The 13,982-nt window shown below is 35.0% G+C and overlaps 1 protein-coding gene across 1 annotated transcript; it reads left to right on the top strand.

Annotated features, from left to right (window-relative positions):
• The first annotated feature begins 1,777 nt into the window (after positions 1-1,777).
• LOC132096064 (vimentin A2) lies at positions 1,778-13,075 on the top strand. Its single transcript, XM_059501189.1, has 9 exons — positions 1,778-2,364; positions 5,000-5,060; positions 6,496-6,591; positions 10,224-10,385; positions 10,643-10,768; positions 11,560-11,780; positions 11,899-11,942; positions 12,028-12,113; positions 12,721-13,075. Exons 1-9 carry the CDS (start codon positions 1,862-1,864, stop codon positions 12,760-12,762), a joined length of 1,341 nt encoding a protein of 446 aa, XP_059357172.1. The 5' UTR covers positions 1,778-1,861; the 3' UTR covers positions 12,763-13,075.
• Positions 13,076-13,982: the final 907 nt, after the last annotated feature.

Below are 13,982 nucleotides of genomic sequence, written 5' to 3'. Positions count from 1 at the left end.
TGTTCTCACCTTGTAATTTTAAGACCTTTTATTCAACTGTAGCCTGAGCTTTAAAATATCCACACTCTGCTTGGCAAAAGATTTAGACGAACACAGTGCTAAACAAAAGGAACACGAGCGGCTTCATAAAAGGTGCAAATGTGAGCAAAAACCTGAAGAACTGAAGCAGACAGAAAGGATTGATTTCTGACATTGTAAATTGAATGTGTCTTTTTACAGTAAACATGCACACACACGTACACAAATCTCCTGCTCTTTTATAGAGTAGTCAACCCCTCTTTAGCCCTCTGCAATCCTGGAACCCTTCCATAGCCGTCCTGAGTCACCATGGTGACCTGAACAAAGACCTCTCAACCTCATTATTCCTCGTGGTGCTGTTGAGAGTAAAGAGTGCCAAACTCATTCTCTACACAAAACCTTTATGAGAACACTGTAAGAAGGTTTTACTGCAACTAACACCTTTCACAGCTCATGAAACTCATGAAGCAACCACATATCAAAGAGATGTTTCTTACCCAGTTTTCTAACCTATTTGTTCCCTGGAAAAAGCAATATCCCTATTCAATTCAATCATTCCTAATAAACATCTACTATACATATTACGAAAACTATTTGCATTTAACACACATTATAATAACATGAGTAAGTGCATTTTTTTAAGATTAAACAAATAAAAAAAAATTCAACTTGATTTAAATTCACTACTAGTGTCACTCAAACACTCCAGCACTGTTTTGCAATTTGCATAATGAGTTGACTATAAATTATGCTTCCTCTTTTTTTTTTTTTTTTGCATCCATAGGCTACACGATCATCCCCTCACTTTCACATTCCTTAATCTTTTTTTCTTTTGCCATGGCACTGTAGTAGATCATCAATGTCATGCTGGAAACACTAAATTAGTAACCCTGCGCATGTGCAACAACTTTTTGAAACATGTCCTGAAGTATAACGTAAAGTAGCGCAAATGAATACGGCCTTCTTGTTTTGGATTGTGATTGTTTTTTGAATTCTGTATATAGGCTACCGTTACAACCTTTATGTTGCTAGGGACAATTGATCTTATTGCCTAGGAAAAACGTTTTGAAATAGAAGACATATGCTTATAGACTAACAATTCATTGTATGTAGCCTATGCTAGCAGTCAAATGGAAAACTAAATCTTTTCCTTGCTGGTTAAGGACTTGTTTGCCAGTAGTTTCCACGGAAATAGGACATGATGATCAGTGGCTCAAAATCACTTGAAGTAAAACAAAAGAGGTTTTCACCCAAGTCTGGAGGATATAAGAACCTCAACAGTCATTCTAAAAATATTCAAGGTAATAATCTTTTTAATAGGATTATTTGAATCAGAACCATCCAGTTAATCCAGTAATATCTTATTAATTTTTTTATGACACAAAATAAAATAATTAATACAATCTAAAAAATAAATTAAATAATGAATCAATATGTATTCTATTAATAATTATAGAACAATAATACAACACAAAAATGTATATAAAAATATTAAATATTTAATTGACAAACAAAAAAATAAATGTATTTTTGGATTTGGTGAAATAAGTGGAAATTTAAAATGTCATTAAAAGCTGTATTTAAAAAGGACATTTCTGTCATTTCGTTTCGTCTTTAATTCCTTTAGTTTATTTCCTCAGTAGGTGGAGAGCATTCATAACTCCAGAAACTCTCTCAGTCTCGATAGGGCTCTGCTAGTGTCACTCAAACTCTCCTGCACCGTTATGCGATTTGCATAATGAGTTGACTATAAATGAAGCTTCCTCTCAGACTGTCGCTCCCCGTTTAGGACAGTTCCTGAAGAGAGAAACGGTGCGCTGAGTTACAACTTCTGAAGTTGACGATGTCTGCCTCCTCCTACAGAAAGCGCTTTGGAGATGTGGGCCGGAGCAGCTCGATCTCCAGTCGTCAGACCCCCAGCTCCGTGCGCTCTCGGGTGTCTATCGGCGTTTCCTCGGCACCGGTCATTTACCCGTCGAAGAGCTCTAGAGTCCGAAGCAGTGCAGCGATGCCACGACTTACCTCTGAGATTCTGGACTTTAACCTTTCGGACGCCCTAAATACAGAGTTCAAAGCGAACCGGCTGAGTGAAAAGGCGCAGATGCAGTCGCTGAACGACCGCTTCGCCAGTTTCATCGAGAAGGTGCGTTTCCTGGAGCAGCAGAACAAGATCTTGAGCGCGGAGCTGGAGCAGCTGCGGGGCCTGAGACCGTCGCGCATCACGGATCTGTATGAGGAGGAGATGCGCGACCTGAGGAGACAGGTGGACCAGCTCACCACGGAGAAAGCACACGTGGAAGTGGCGCGAGACAACCTGGCAGAAGATTTAGAGCAAATCAGAGAGAAGTAACAAGAATTAACTGTGAATTTAAATAGTTTATAAATAGTTTTTTCATTCTGAAACAAGTAGTTACATTTAGCCTAAAAAAACTGTTTTTGTGCTATTTCTAAAGTGAATGTTCTATTAACGTTATTGGAAGGTAGTATGTGTAACTTTGAGATAACCTTGCCATACAGTTCCAGGCAGCTCACAAAAATATAATAATGTTTTTCTAATGTTCCCATTGAGTTAAGAAAACTATACTGTACTGTATGTAAGTTTTTCTGCTAACATTTTGAGAACATTATTAAAGACCAGATAGCGTTAAATGAATGTTTTATTACCATCACTGGAAAGAACATTTGTTCATAACTTTGAGAGAACCATATCAGAATGTTTTAAGAATGTTCTCTGTTAGCTGGGGTGGCCCCTAAAAAGTATTCATTCATACACTTTTGGGCATGTTAAATTATGGATGCATTGCATAAGATCACATTGAACATTATCTGCAGTACGTTAAATATAAACGCTTTCAACAAAACGTTTCACAAAAAAAGAAGTTTAAAAAAGAGTAGATAAAACATTTAAAGCGAAATTTGGGGGTGAAGTATATTAAGATTGAGAAAATATCTATTATTGAATAAGCTGTTTTGATGAAAAAAAAAATCATCCCATTCTAGGTTAGGGTTGTGTCATATGACGATTTTTGATCATGGACAATAAAATTGTCTCCGTGATCTGCTTTTGAATAAATGTCGTAGTATCGTTCAACAGCACACATTCTATCAGCTGCAGTTCTGGTGCCTCCATCTCAAGATACTACAACACAACAAACATTCACATCAGTGTTAACTCAGCAGTAGAGTTACTCTCACAGGACACTGCACTCACAAAAGTACATTATTTGTTTTTGCTTTAAAGCCTTGACGGATAAATGTTTAATTGGCTTTTTCTGAGAGCCTACACCTGAAGCGCGCACTGACAAACAGTGCCTGATTATTGAACTAAGTTATCTTTTGCACTAATGCTGTCAAAATACACAAGGTTTACATATAAACTTAGTTGGTTATGTCTAAAATAAAAGTAAAAATTTGAGAGAAACACAGATATGTGGCTGTATATTAGATGTGTGCAGCCGCTGTCATTAAAGGGATAGTTCACCCTAAAATTATTCATTATTTACAAGTTGTCCCAAACCTGTATTAATTTCTTTCTTGTGCTGAACACAAAATAAGATATTTTGAAGAATGTGGGTAACTAAACAGTTGTTGGTCCACATTGACTTTGATAGTAGGAAAAAAAAAGTACCATGCAAAGTCACTGTGCACTAGCAACTGTTGTGTTACCAACATTCTTCAAAATAATTTTTATGTTCAGCAGAAGAAAGAAAATCATTCAGGTTTAAAACAACTTTTGAGTGAGTTAATGATGGTATAAAAATAAAACACTTTGACAGAATTGACAGACAGATGACAAATTTTATTTTTGGGTGAACTATTCCTTTAACGTTAATAAAGGAACGAAACGCAAAGAGAAAAATCACATACTATTGTTGACTGCAGAACTTTAATACAGTTGCTTTAGGAATCAGTCTCTATAGGATTTTATTTTCATATTTGTTCATTCAGTTTCTTGGATGCTCCTGCTAAATACACCTATTGTACCTGAAAATAAAGCACTGTTTGGTTTATTTGTATATTATGTGTAGTTGTAATGTCTAACTTTTTTTCTTATTTTTTAATAACAAAGATAAAATAAAGACAAATATTTTTATCTTTGCCCACTTTGGTCTAAATATCTGCCATTCTCTCTTTTTTTTTGTGACCTTGAAAGTCTTTGTCTTTATAAAAGGGAAAAAAGTTTGGCTGTAATGCTCAGACAACTTGCAAAATAGCAAAACCAACAAAGAATTGTGTTAAAATCGTGAAAAAAAAAAAAAAAATTGATATGATATTTTGCCCACCTCTAATTCTAGGTGCAACATTGATCTTGCAAAATGTTTCATTATGTGCAAATTATGTGCAGAATGTACAAATACATTTTGTGATAGCAGGTTATTTTTAGGTAACAAATTAAGGACATTCTCCTTCACAATAATAAAAAAAACTATGCATATAAAAAAGAATTCATTTAGTATAATAAACTCCTTGTTTTTCTTCTTTTATTAACCATTCAATACTTTGATATTTAATAACTTTTAAATGCCAATTTGTTGCCATTCCTTCACCTCAGTTAATGTTTGTACCTGCACACCATGACCTCATGCGTCAGGATAACTGTGCAGTGTAGTGACAGACCAGTGTTTAGGAAAGTATTGTGGTGGTGTTTGCTTTTTAGTGTTTTGGAAAATCTAAAATCAATCGTCCCTTTTACCTCAGGGGCCTTTAGCCTTGATGCACCCTGTGCAGAATGAAGACAAAATATTTTTGGAAACTTTAGAGATGTCCAACATCATTTTTTTTGCACATACCATTTTATATGATTTGTGATCTAATGCAATGAAATTATTTCAAGTGTCTAAATATTTCTTGAGAAGAATAGTGTAATAATAAATAAACAATATGGAGTGAAACTAATTTTAAAGAATTATATCAGGTAGAAACTATTTTGCATTGGAAAATATTTGAAAATGAACTTTTTATTGACGTCTGTCATTTCCAGACTGCAGGATGAGATTCTTCAGCGAGAAGATGCAGAGAGCAACATGAGGAGTTTCAGACAGGTAAAACATCTTTAGAACTAATGGTTTGGAGAAACATATAACCTCAACTTATTTTATTTCAAATGGCAGTGTTTAAAAAATCTACAGTAAGAGTCTATTACAGGGGTAAATAATTCTGCTACAGTAGATCCAGTATAGGCATAAAAAAACTTTGCCGGAAATTATTTCATGGGGCCTCTGCTGAAGCAAATAGTTAGAGATGGTATTGCAACTGCTTTTAACAGTTTATGGTAATACCTCTTGCCACATTTAACCCTTGGGTGGAGTTTTCAGGATGTAGAGGTAAAAATTTGAGCAACGTAGGATGAGATGATTGACAACATTGTGTAATTTCTGCATTTGGGTGGATGATTGCGCGCACAGAGATATGCAAGAGAAGTGAACTTGCAATTTTAAAATAGTGTTTGTCTACACTACCATTCATTGTTTAGTTTTTTTGTTTAGTTTTTTTTTTCTTTAAAGACATTAATACTTTTATTCAACAAGAATGCATTGGATTAATAAAGTGACAGTTATGACATTTATAATGTTCCAAAAGACTTCAGTTTCAAATAAATGCTGTCCTTTTGACATTTCTATTCATCGAAGAATACTGAAAAGAATTTCAACAAAAATATTCCAAATTGATTATAATAAGAAGAAATGTTTCTTGAGCAGCAAACCAACATATGAGAATGATTTATGTAGGAAGGATCCAGCTAGTAATGACGCTGAAATAAAATTTCACAATATTACAGTCCTTACTGCATTTTTGATCAAATAAATGCAACCTTGGTGAGCACATGGAGACTTCTTTCAAAAAGTGTTAATCATAATGACTCCAAATTTTCTAACGGAAAACAGAAATGTATAAAGTTACATCCTGCATAATGATAAATCTATTAATAATCATTGGACTAAATTTCCTAAAATCACCACAGGGGGTGCTATGAGCAAACTAACTTTTGCTTGCAGCTATATTTCTCTGTTTATTTTGGGAACTGCTAGCAGATCTGGTTTGGGTCGGTGTTGCAGGATTGGCTCAGTGTGACATGTCAGGCTCAGAGCTGAATGTCTTTGTTTCTGGCATTAGCGCTGGGAAATCTCCATCGCTGCTGATTGCTCTTCCAGAAGACCCTGACAAAGCAAACTGTTGTGACTGAACCAGCTGCCAAGGGCAGGAATGTCTGGATATGTGTGTGTGCGTGTGTGTGTGTGTGTGTGTGTGTGAGAGAGAGAGAGCATGTGTCAAGCATAAAAACAGTGCGAGTGTTAAGGCCTCTTTTTATTCATGCTTTAATGTGGGCTGTGGTAGTCTTGTCAGCAGACATCCGAATGGTGCCACACTGCAGCCCAGATACTGATTAAAAACACAAAGACCTCTTCATGGTGTACTTTCTGTCTGTGTGCTCAAAACAGCAGTGTTGAGTCATATAGTGTTGTTAATGTTTTGCAGGACGTGGATAACGCTGCTCTTGCTCGAGTGGAACTGGAGAGGAAAGTGGAGTCTCTTCAAGATGAACTTGACTTCCTTAAAAAGCTCCATGATGAGGTAAAATAGTTAGATCCAGAGCTACAGCTTCCATTTCCTTTAACCCTCTGGGCTTCTTCGTAAATGGGTTACACTTAGCTTCCTCCGGGTCAAAAAAGACCGAAGCCTTAAAAATGTAACTTTTTTTTTCCCAGGAAAACCAATCAAATATATTTTTGTTCAATAATATTTTTTGTATATTATTTAGAATTTTTAAAGATTTTTATGATACTTTGCATTAATTATATATTTTTTATGAGCAATTTTTTCCATTAGAATTAATATATATATTTTTATTTTATTTTAATTTTAATTTTTTTTCAATAAATGCACCATTGCACATCAAAATAGAGTGCAGGCCTAAAATAAAAAAAAATTCAAGTGAGAAGAGCGCCATCCAGTGGCTTTAAAATATAATAAATGTGTGTAATGTCCTGTAACCGCCTATAGGCTGCCATAGCTTTTTTTTATTTATTTTTTTTATTCCCATTTGGAAAGAAAAAAAATCGAATTACTAAGCAACCACTGAATGGAACAACACAATCTATATATCATTTTAAAGCTTAGGATCTCAGCTTTTTAATGCATCTAATCACATTTATTAACTCTTAACGAGTGCTGAGTAATCCCTCTAAAACCGAGTGTACCGCCAGTAGGCGCCACCTAGCTGCGAAAATATTCATTACCATATTTTTCAAAAATATTGCCTTGATTAACACAAAGTTGATGTCATTTGAAAGCTTAGGGTATGACCTTTACAGTGAATGTATCCACTTTGAAAAAATCTTAAGTATTGCTGAGTTATTTGGTGATAAATACAATTTCTTTTTTTTTCATAATCTATAAAATAATGTACTGCAATGTGTCAAAAACATCATACAGCTCATGAAACATTCACAGATCATTGAAAATGGCACTTCATTTTTTACAGCATATTATTACAATTACAATGAGCCTAAAATTAACATAATCTATTGCTTTTATGACTAGATATTCTTCATGGAGAAACAATTGCCCATGAGGGGGCGTCAAAGACTGTACAAAAAGGCTATCTCTGTTCCAAATGCTGTAACTTTTGATTCCTTTATCCAAATTATTATTATTTTTTATCCAGATGCAGCTAACATGTAGGGGGACTTCACTAAAAAAGAATTTTCCTCCTACCTTATTTCCTTCCTGAGTTATTCCATGACAAATAAGAAAGATATGCAAAATCATAATACAAATTATATATATATTTTGTCTTTTATCCGCAATTTCTCTGCAGGACAATGTCTAAATGTAATCTAATTTATATTTTTGAAAAATTTAAAAAGAGTTCTTTCAAACGATACCTACCTTTTGACTCTCCTTGCTATAGTTTTGGAGTTATTATGATTATATAGTAAAATATAGCAAAATTTGCTGTTTCAGTCTTACCAGTTAATTTCTCTGTGTGTGTGTGTGTTTGTGTGTGTGGGTGTGTGTGTGTGGGGGGGAGGGTGTCTTATTTGCACTCTTGATGTTTTAGAGTGTCACCCCTTCATTGCTGTACACTTTTTTTCTGCACAGTGGCTGATCTGTAGTTTGTACCACCAAAGTTTCTCTGAGTTTTCGGATTTTCTTGTATTTCCCATTCATTTCCTATGTGGGTCATTTTTGACCCGTAGGAAGCTAAGTGTGCAATTTTTTTTTACGACCCTTTAACATATCAGAATCATCTCCTTTATTTTTTTTTGTGTGTTCACATAGGTAATACAACAAAAGTCACCAAGTTTCATCCCCCTCCGATGAAGCAAAAAAATTTAAAAATTTAAAACGTACATGGTTTCGGTCTTTTTTGACCCGAAGAAGCCCAGAGGGTTAACAAAACTCTCCTTTAAAAGGCATTTAACTGACAGATAAATGCATCTGATTACCAATACCACACTCAGAACTAGTACTGATTAATCCACCAATATTTGACCATTTCAAGGCCATAAACTAAAGGTGCTTTCACACCTGCCTCATTTAGTTCGGTTGAATCGTACCAGAGTTCGTTTCCCCCTTTGGTGCAGTTTGTTTGGGCAGGTGTGAAAGCAGCAATCGCATTCGGGAGCGCACCAAAAGCGGACCAAACAAGCGTACCGAGACCTGCTTGAAGAGGTGGTCTCGGTGTGCTTTCAAACGAACTCTGGAGCGGTTCCGGTTCGTTTGTGGTGAGAACGTGATCCGACCTCGAACAGACCCAACTGAAAAAAGTACTGATCATTTTTGGACTAAACCAGCTGCCTTAGTCAACTGCGCTGTGCATTATGGCATGAGGAAGTGTTTGTTGACAGTTTGCACTTTAGCATGGCAGCTTGTGGACAAACTTGAAATAGTGAGGAGGTGCGGAGCCTCATAGAAATTTGGTCTGATGACCGTGAGCATGTCAGAGTTAAGAAGAATTAATGCACGCCTCCGCTTGAAGTTATGAGCGATGCCCGCTCGCCGTTTGCAGTGCATTAGAATGTTGTTTTCAAGCCGCATCTGCGCTTCATTATAGAAATGTATTGTTTGCATATTGTGGTGTATACAAACAATGTAATAGATTATGGCCAGGGACAAAACCAGCCCGCGCAGTCGTCTCTCCATAGTTGTGTTGTCTCCGTGTTGTTTGGTGGCTTTTCCTCTTATGTTGGAATTTTCCCACACGTAAATTCTGACCAATCGAAAAGCAGTTTAGGAAATATGTCAAGGCCAATGAGTGATGTGGATGTTGTCATGTGACTGCATTTTGGTTCGTTTCAACTGGTTCGGACCAAAGAATTTTAAATGCTACAATGTATAATTGTTTGCCCTTGGTTCGGACCAAATGTACCTAACTAGAGATGTGAAAGCACCCTAAATCTCCAGAGCATCATGCTGATTACTGGCATTAAAAGTAGGACATTTGCGTGACATTATTTGCACAGTAAAAAAAATAAAAATAAAAAAGAATTAGCTATTGAATTAAATACAATTTTTATGATTTCAAACATATTTAGTAAATATTGGGTAAAGTTTTTACAAGTGTCTTTCTATAATTTGCAATCATAAAATTGTATCATGTAAATTAAGAAAAATATAATAAAAGTTATAATTATTATTGATTTAATTATTATTATAAAAGTGTAAAATTGGGTAAATTATTCACAATAATCTTTGTCTAATTTAAATTAATATAACACTAATATATATGAATTAAGAAGATTACAATCTAATAAAAAATTATGATACTTTGAATTTCCTTATTAAAAAATATATATTTATTAGGATTATTATTAAAAGATGATTAATTTAAGTGCAAGTATAAAATTGTGCGAAATGTTAACTTTTTAATTTCTACTTCGCAATCATAGCACTGTATTATGTATATATAAAATAAAATAAAATAATAATTATTATTAATAATTCATTTATAATTTAGCATCATTTATGTTCCTAACAAAAAGTCAAAGGATCTTTTCCCCGGGTGTTGAGGTGGGTTCAGAAAGTCAGAATGGAGAACGTTTTCTTGGAGATCTAAAAAGTAACTGTTTACATAGATTAATAACATATATTAAAATGACGATATTTAGCTCTATTTGTATGATCACAACACAAGAAAAGGGGGATGACAGATACTGTTCAGAAAGCACTACAGGGGAATCTCTGTCTCGGTCTGTCTGCAGGAGCTGGCGGAGCTGCAGGCACAGATCCAGGACCAGCAGGTTCAGGTGGATATGGACATGGGCAAACCTGATCTGACAGCTGCTCTGAGAGATGTGCGACTGCAGTACGAGAACCTGGCAACCAAAAACATCCAGGAGTCAGAGGACTGGTACAAATCCAAGGTATTTAACATCAGCCTTTTCATCAGGGCTTTCCTCTATTTATCAGCATTTATTCTCCTCTTCGGGTTCTTTGTTAGCTCTGTCTTGCTTCAGTTGTTTTCAGATGAGCAAGTTCTGCTTTTAACATTAATGTAAGGGATGAAATAATGGGCCATTGTTCATTAAAATCACTTTTATGTTTAGTCACTTTTAGTTTAGTTCTTCTTGTTTACAACCTCTGCCTAGCTTTGTTAATTTGTGTCTTCCTTCACTGTCAGTTTGCTGACCTGACAGAAGCGGCTAACAAGAGTAATGAAGCTCTGCGATTGGCCAAGCAGGAGGCCAATGAGTACCGGCGTCAGGTGCAGGCGCTCACCTGCGAGGTGGACGCGCTCAAGGGAACCGTAAGCATTTACATTTACCTGTTAGACTTATTCTCCGGCCAAGAATGTGATGACTGGGACTGTAACAACAAACCTCTTAAGGGGGCCATAGAGTTTTCCTCAAATGCCTGTGACATTCATTAAATGGGTAATTATTCAGACAGATAGCTATAAACATGATAAACTGACAATTTAACTAACAGTTCTTTTCAAACAGATGCTGAATTCATGATAGTAGTTAACTTGAAACTTGATATTTTAGATTTATTTTATTGGTCTACTGTATCTGCCTATATATATATATATATATATATATATATATATATATATATATATATATACTGCGTTTAAGCAAACTGAGACTTGTTATAGCGCTTATATATCATTGCTCTTTTGTTGTTTTTGATTGCTTCCATTGTCCTCATTTTAAGTCGCTTTGGATAAAAGTGTCTGCTAAATGACTAAATGTCAATATATATATAAATATTTCAAATATTAATCTGGATAGAAACATATTTTTTTATTTTATATTTTGGGGTTGTGACCCAGGCATGTTTATAGACTTCTTAAAAATGTATTTACATTTCTTTGTAATTTATTTAACTTTTTGCATGCAACTAATATTTACTATTTGTAGGAACTGATCGGTAACAAGTTGGACGAAGTGTTTATTGTAATTCAATCTTAGATAAATTGTTAATACTGAATCTCAGACATTTTGTCTGTAGGTTTAGAAGAGCCTGATATTCCATGACTACCATAACATTACGTCTGCGTGTCCCTAAATCATTTTCTTCATATAAATAATGCAGAATGAGTCTCTGGAGCGTCAGATGAGAGAGATAGAGGAGAACTTTGCAATGGAGTCGTCGAGTTCCCAGGACAATATCGCCCGGCTGGAGGAGGACATACGGAACATGAAGGACGAGATGGCAAAACATCTGCGTGAGTATCAGGATCTGCTCAACGTCAAGATGGCTCTGGACATCGAGATCGCCACCTACAGGAAACTTCTGGAGGGGGAGGAGAGCAGGTGAAGACTTTTAGTACATTACTGCTCGATTTATTTAATTGTGATGCTGCCGTTTTATGGACATGGTTTATTTTTGGCTTTAATAAAATAATTTTACACTTTATTCTCTTGGATGTAGAATCACCACCCCTCTTCCAAACTTATCTTCCTTCACTCTGAGAGGTAAGACAACAAGTCACCAATACATATCATAATGAAACATAAAAATATGATTCATTAATTTTTAAATAATCTTGCATTTTGACAGACGCAATTCTTGAGGCCAAGCCTGTTATTGAAAACACATTTTCTAAGAAGGTTCTTATTAAGACCATTGAGACCAGAGATGGACAGGTATGTGTTTGACTTACCACACAGTCTTACAATTATTAAGAAGTTCAAAGTTTTGAAACTTATTGGGTGTAGTTTACAAAAACATGTCCAGGTCACAACAGTAATATACACACCTATGTACATACATACATACTTAAATATGTGAATGAATGAATAAATGCTTTTCTTTTTTTATTTTTATCGTTCAGAAAATTTGGCATGTGATAGCATCAAGTTTTTGCAGTGTGACACTATTTTATTGACAATTAAGCACATTTCCTCCAAAATCGAATTATGTTATGCTTATTAAGAAATAAAACATCAAATAAACAAAATACTTACCAGGTCACAACTCTAAAACTAAACTAAGCTAAACAAATTAAATAAATATTTTTACTTAGACAATGAAGCAATTTGCACTAAAATTATGCACTTTCCCCCAAATATTATTGTTCTATTTATATTTTGATAATTGACATCTCTATGATATCTATGAATCCCTACAGTTTACAATAGTTTGTAAATTTCTACAGTGAACCTGAAATAAATCTTATCTAATTTTAAGTCTATTATTTCATTTGGGTCTCTCTTATGAGACAATACACTTCTACTCTTCTCTTCCGTTAAGGTGATCAATGAGTCCACTCAGAACCACGATGACCTGGAGTGATGACTGAAATCTACTGTAATCATCCATGCAAGCAACCAACTGCAGCACCTTTCTGTGTCCCAGCTATCAACTAAATCTAATGTGAACTACCCACAATAACCTGCTTCAAAGTGCCTTTACATCTGCCAGAAGATAAACGTATTTGAGCCTTAGAGGAAATGTATTGATAACACACAAGCACAGAAACAGCATGACCTTTAGCATACTATGAACCTTTTTTACTGTCCAAACATGCATTTATCTTCTAAACAGCATTTTTTGAGCCGTGATTTTGTTTAAGCAAAATGCTTCAATAAAAGCAATCTAATAAGAATTTGTACCTCATTATTTTTCTGAATGTACTTCCATGGGCTATTAAAATTATTGTGGTAAATTTGCAAAACACTAATTTTTTTATTATTTCAATATCAAAAATCCTAAATCCAAAAAGAATATTTAAATGATCCATTTTACTCAAAGGTCTCTCATTACTCTGTTCCTGGTCTTGGGTTTGAAGCCCATCACTGCCATCTTTTGGTCCAGAAAATAGGTGCACCCTCAAGTTTAAATCTGTTTTAATGGACCTTTTCTAAACAGGGTGCTTCTCTTAGGAACATACATGTCCTCTATTAGTGGTTCATGTGGGACAGGATGTATGTTCCTGTCTGTTTGTTCCAGTGATGGAGATTTGTAGTCCCTGGACATGAGTGTTCAAGTTCCTGTTAGCTCCCAGGGAAGCACACTGAGTGCTCATGTGTTAGGTGTCATAACCCAATGACATTTTTAAAGGAATAGCTCACCTAAAAATCATTTACCCCATGTCATTACAATATCTTTCTTCTGTGTAATACAAAATTATAATTTTTTTAAAGAATGTCTATGTCATTAACTCAGAGAGAGAGAAGATAGTGATTAAAGGGCTTTTAAACTACAAAATAGTATCATTACAGTATAGTCCATAAAACTCATCCACTACATTTTGAGTCGTCCAAAGCCATACAATTGCTTTATGTTAGGGACAAACTGATTTTTAAGTTGCTATGTTCTACAATCTACCCATTTGTCATTTTTTAGACAACTGGTACTCATGCATCCTCTGGCCAATTGAAGCAAACTTGAATTGTTTTACTTAAAAAAAATATAAAATGTTAGTGCAACTTGGGCCACAGCTGTCAGCTGATCACACCAGTTTAAAGGGATAGTTCACCCAAATAGCAAAATTATGTCATTAATAACTCACT

The sequence above is a fragment of the Carassius carassius genome, chromosome 20, assembly GCF_963082965.1.
Source record: "Carassius carassius chromosome 20, fCarCar2.1, whole genome shotgun sequence".
Taxonomy (NCBI): domain Eukaryota; kingdom Metazoa; phylum Chordata; class Actinopteri; order Cypriniformes; family Cyprinidae; genus Carassius; species Carassius carassius.
Note: the sequence above shows the minus strand (reverse complement) of the source record. Positions and strands in the feature narration are given on the sequence as shown.

Coding starts and splice junctions, on each gene's coding strand:
- LOC132096064 (XM_059501189.1), top strand. CDS start 1,862: ATGTCTGCCTCCTCCTACAGAAAGCGCTTTGGAGATGTGGGCCGGAGC. Junction 10,386..10,642: donor AGGACTGGTACAAATCCAAG/GTATTTAACATC, acceptor CTTCACTGTCAG/TTTGCTGACCTGACAGAAGC. Junction 11,943..12,027: donor ATCTTCCTTCACTCTGAGAG/GTAAGACAACAA, acceptor GCATTTTGACAG/ACGCAATTCTTGAGGCCAAG.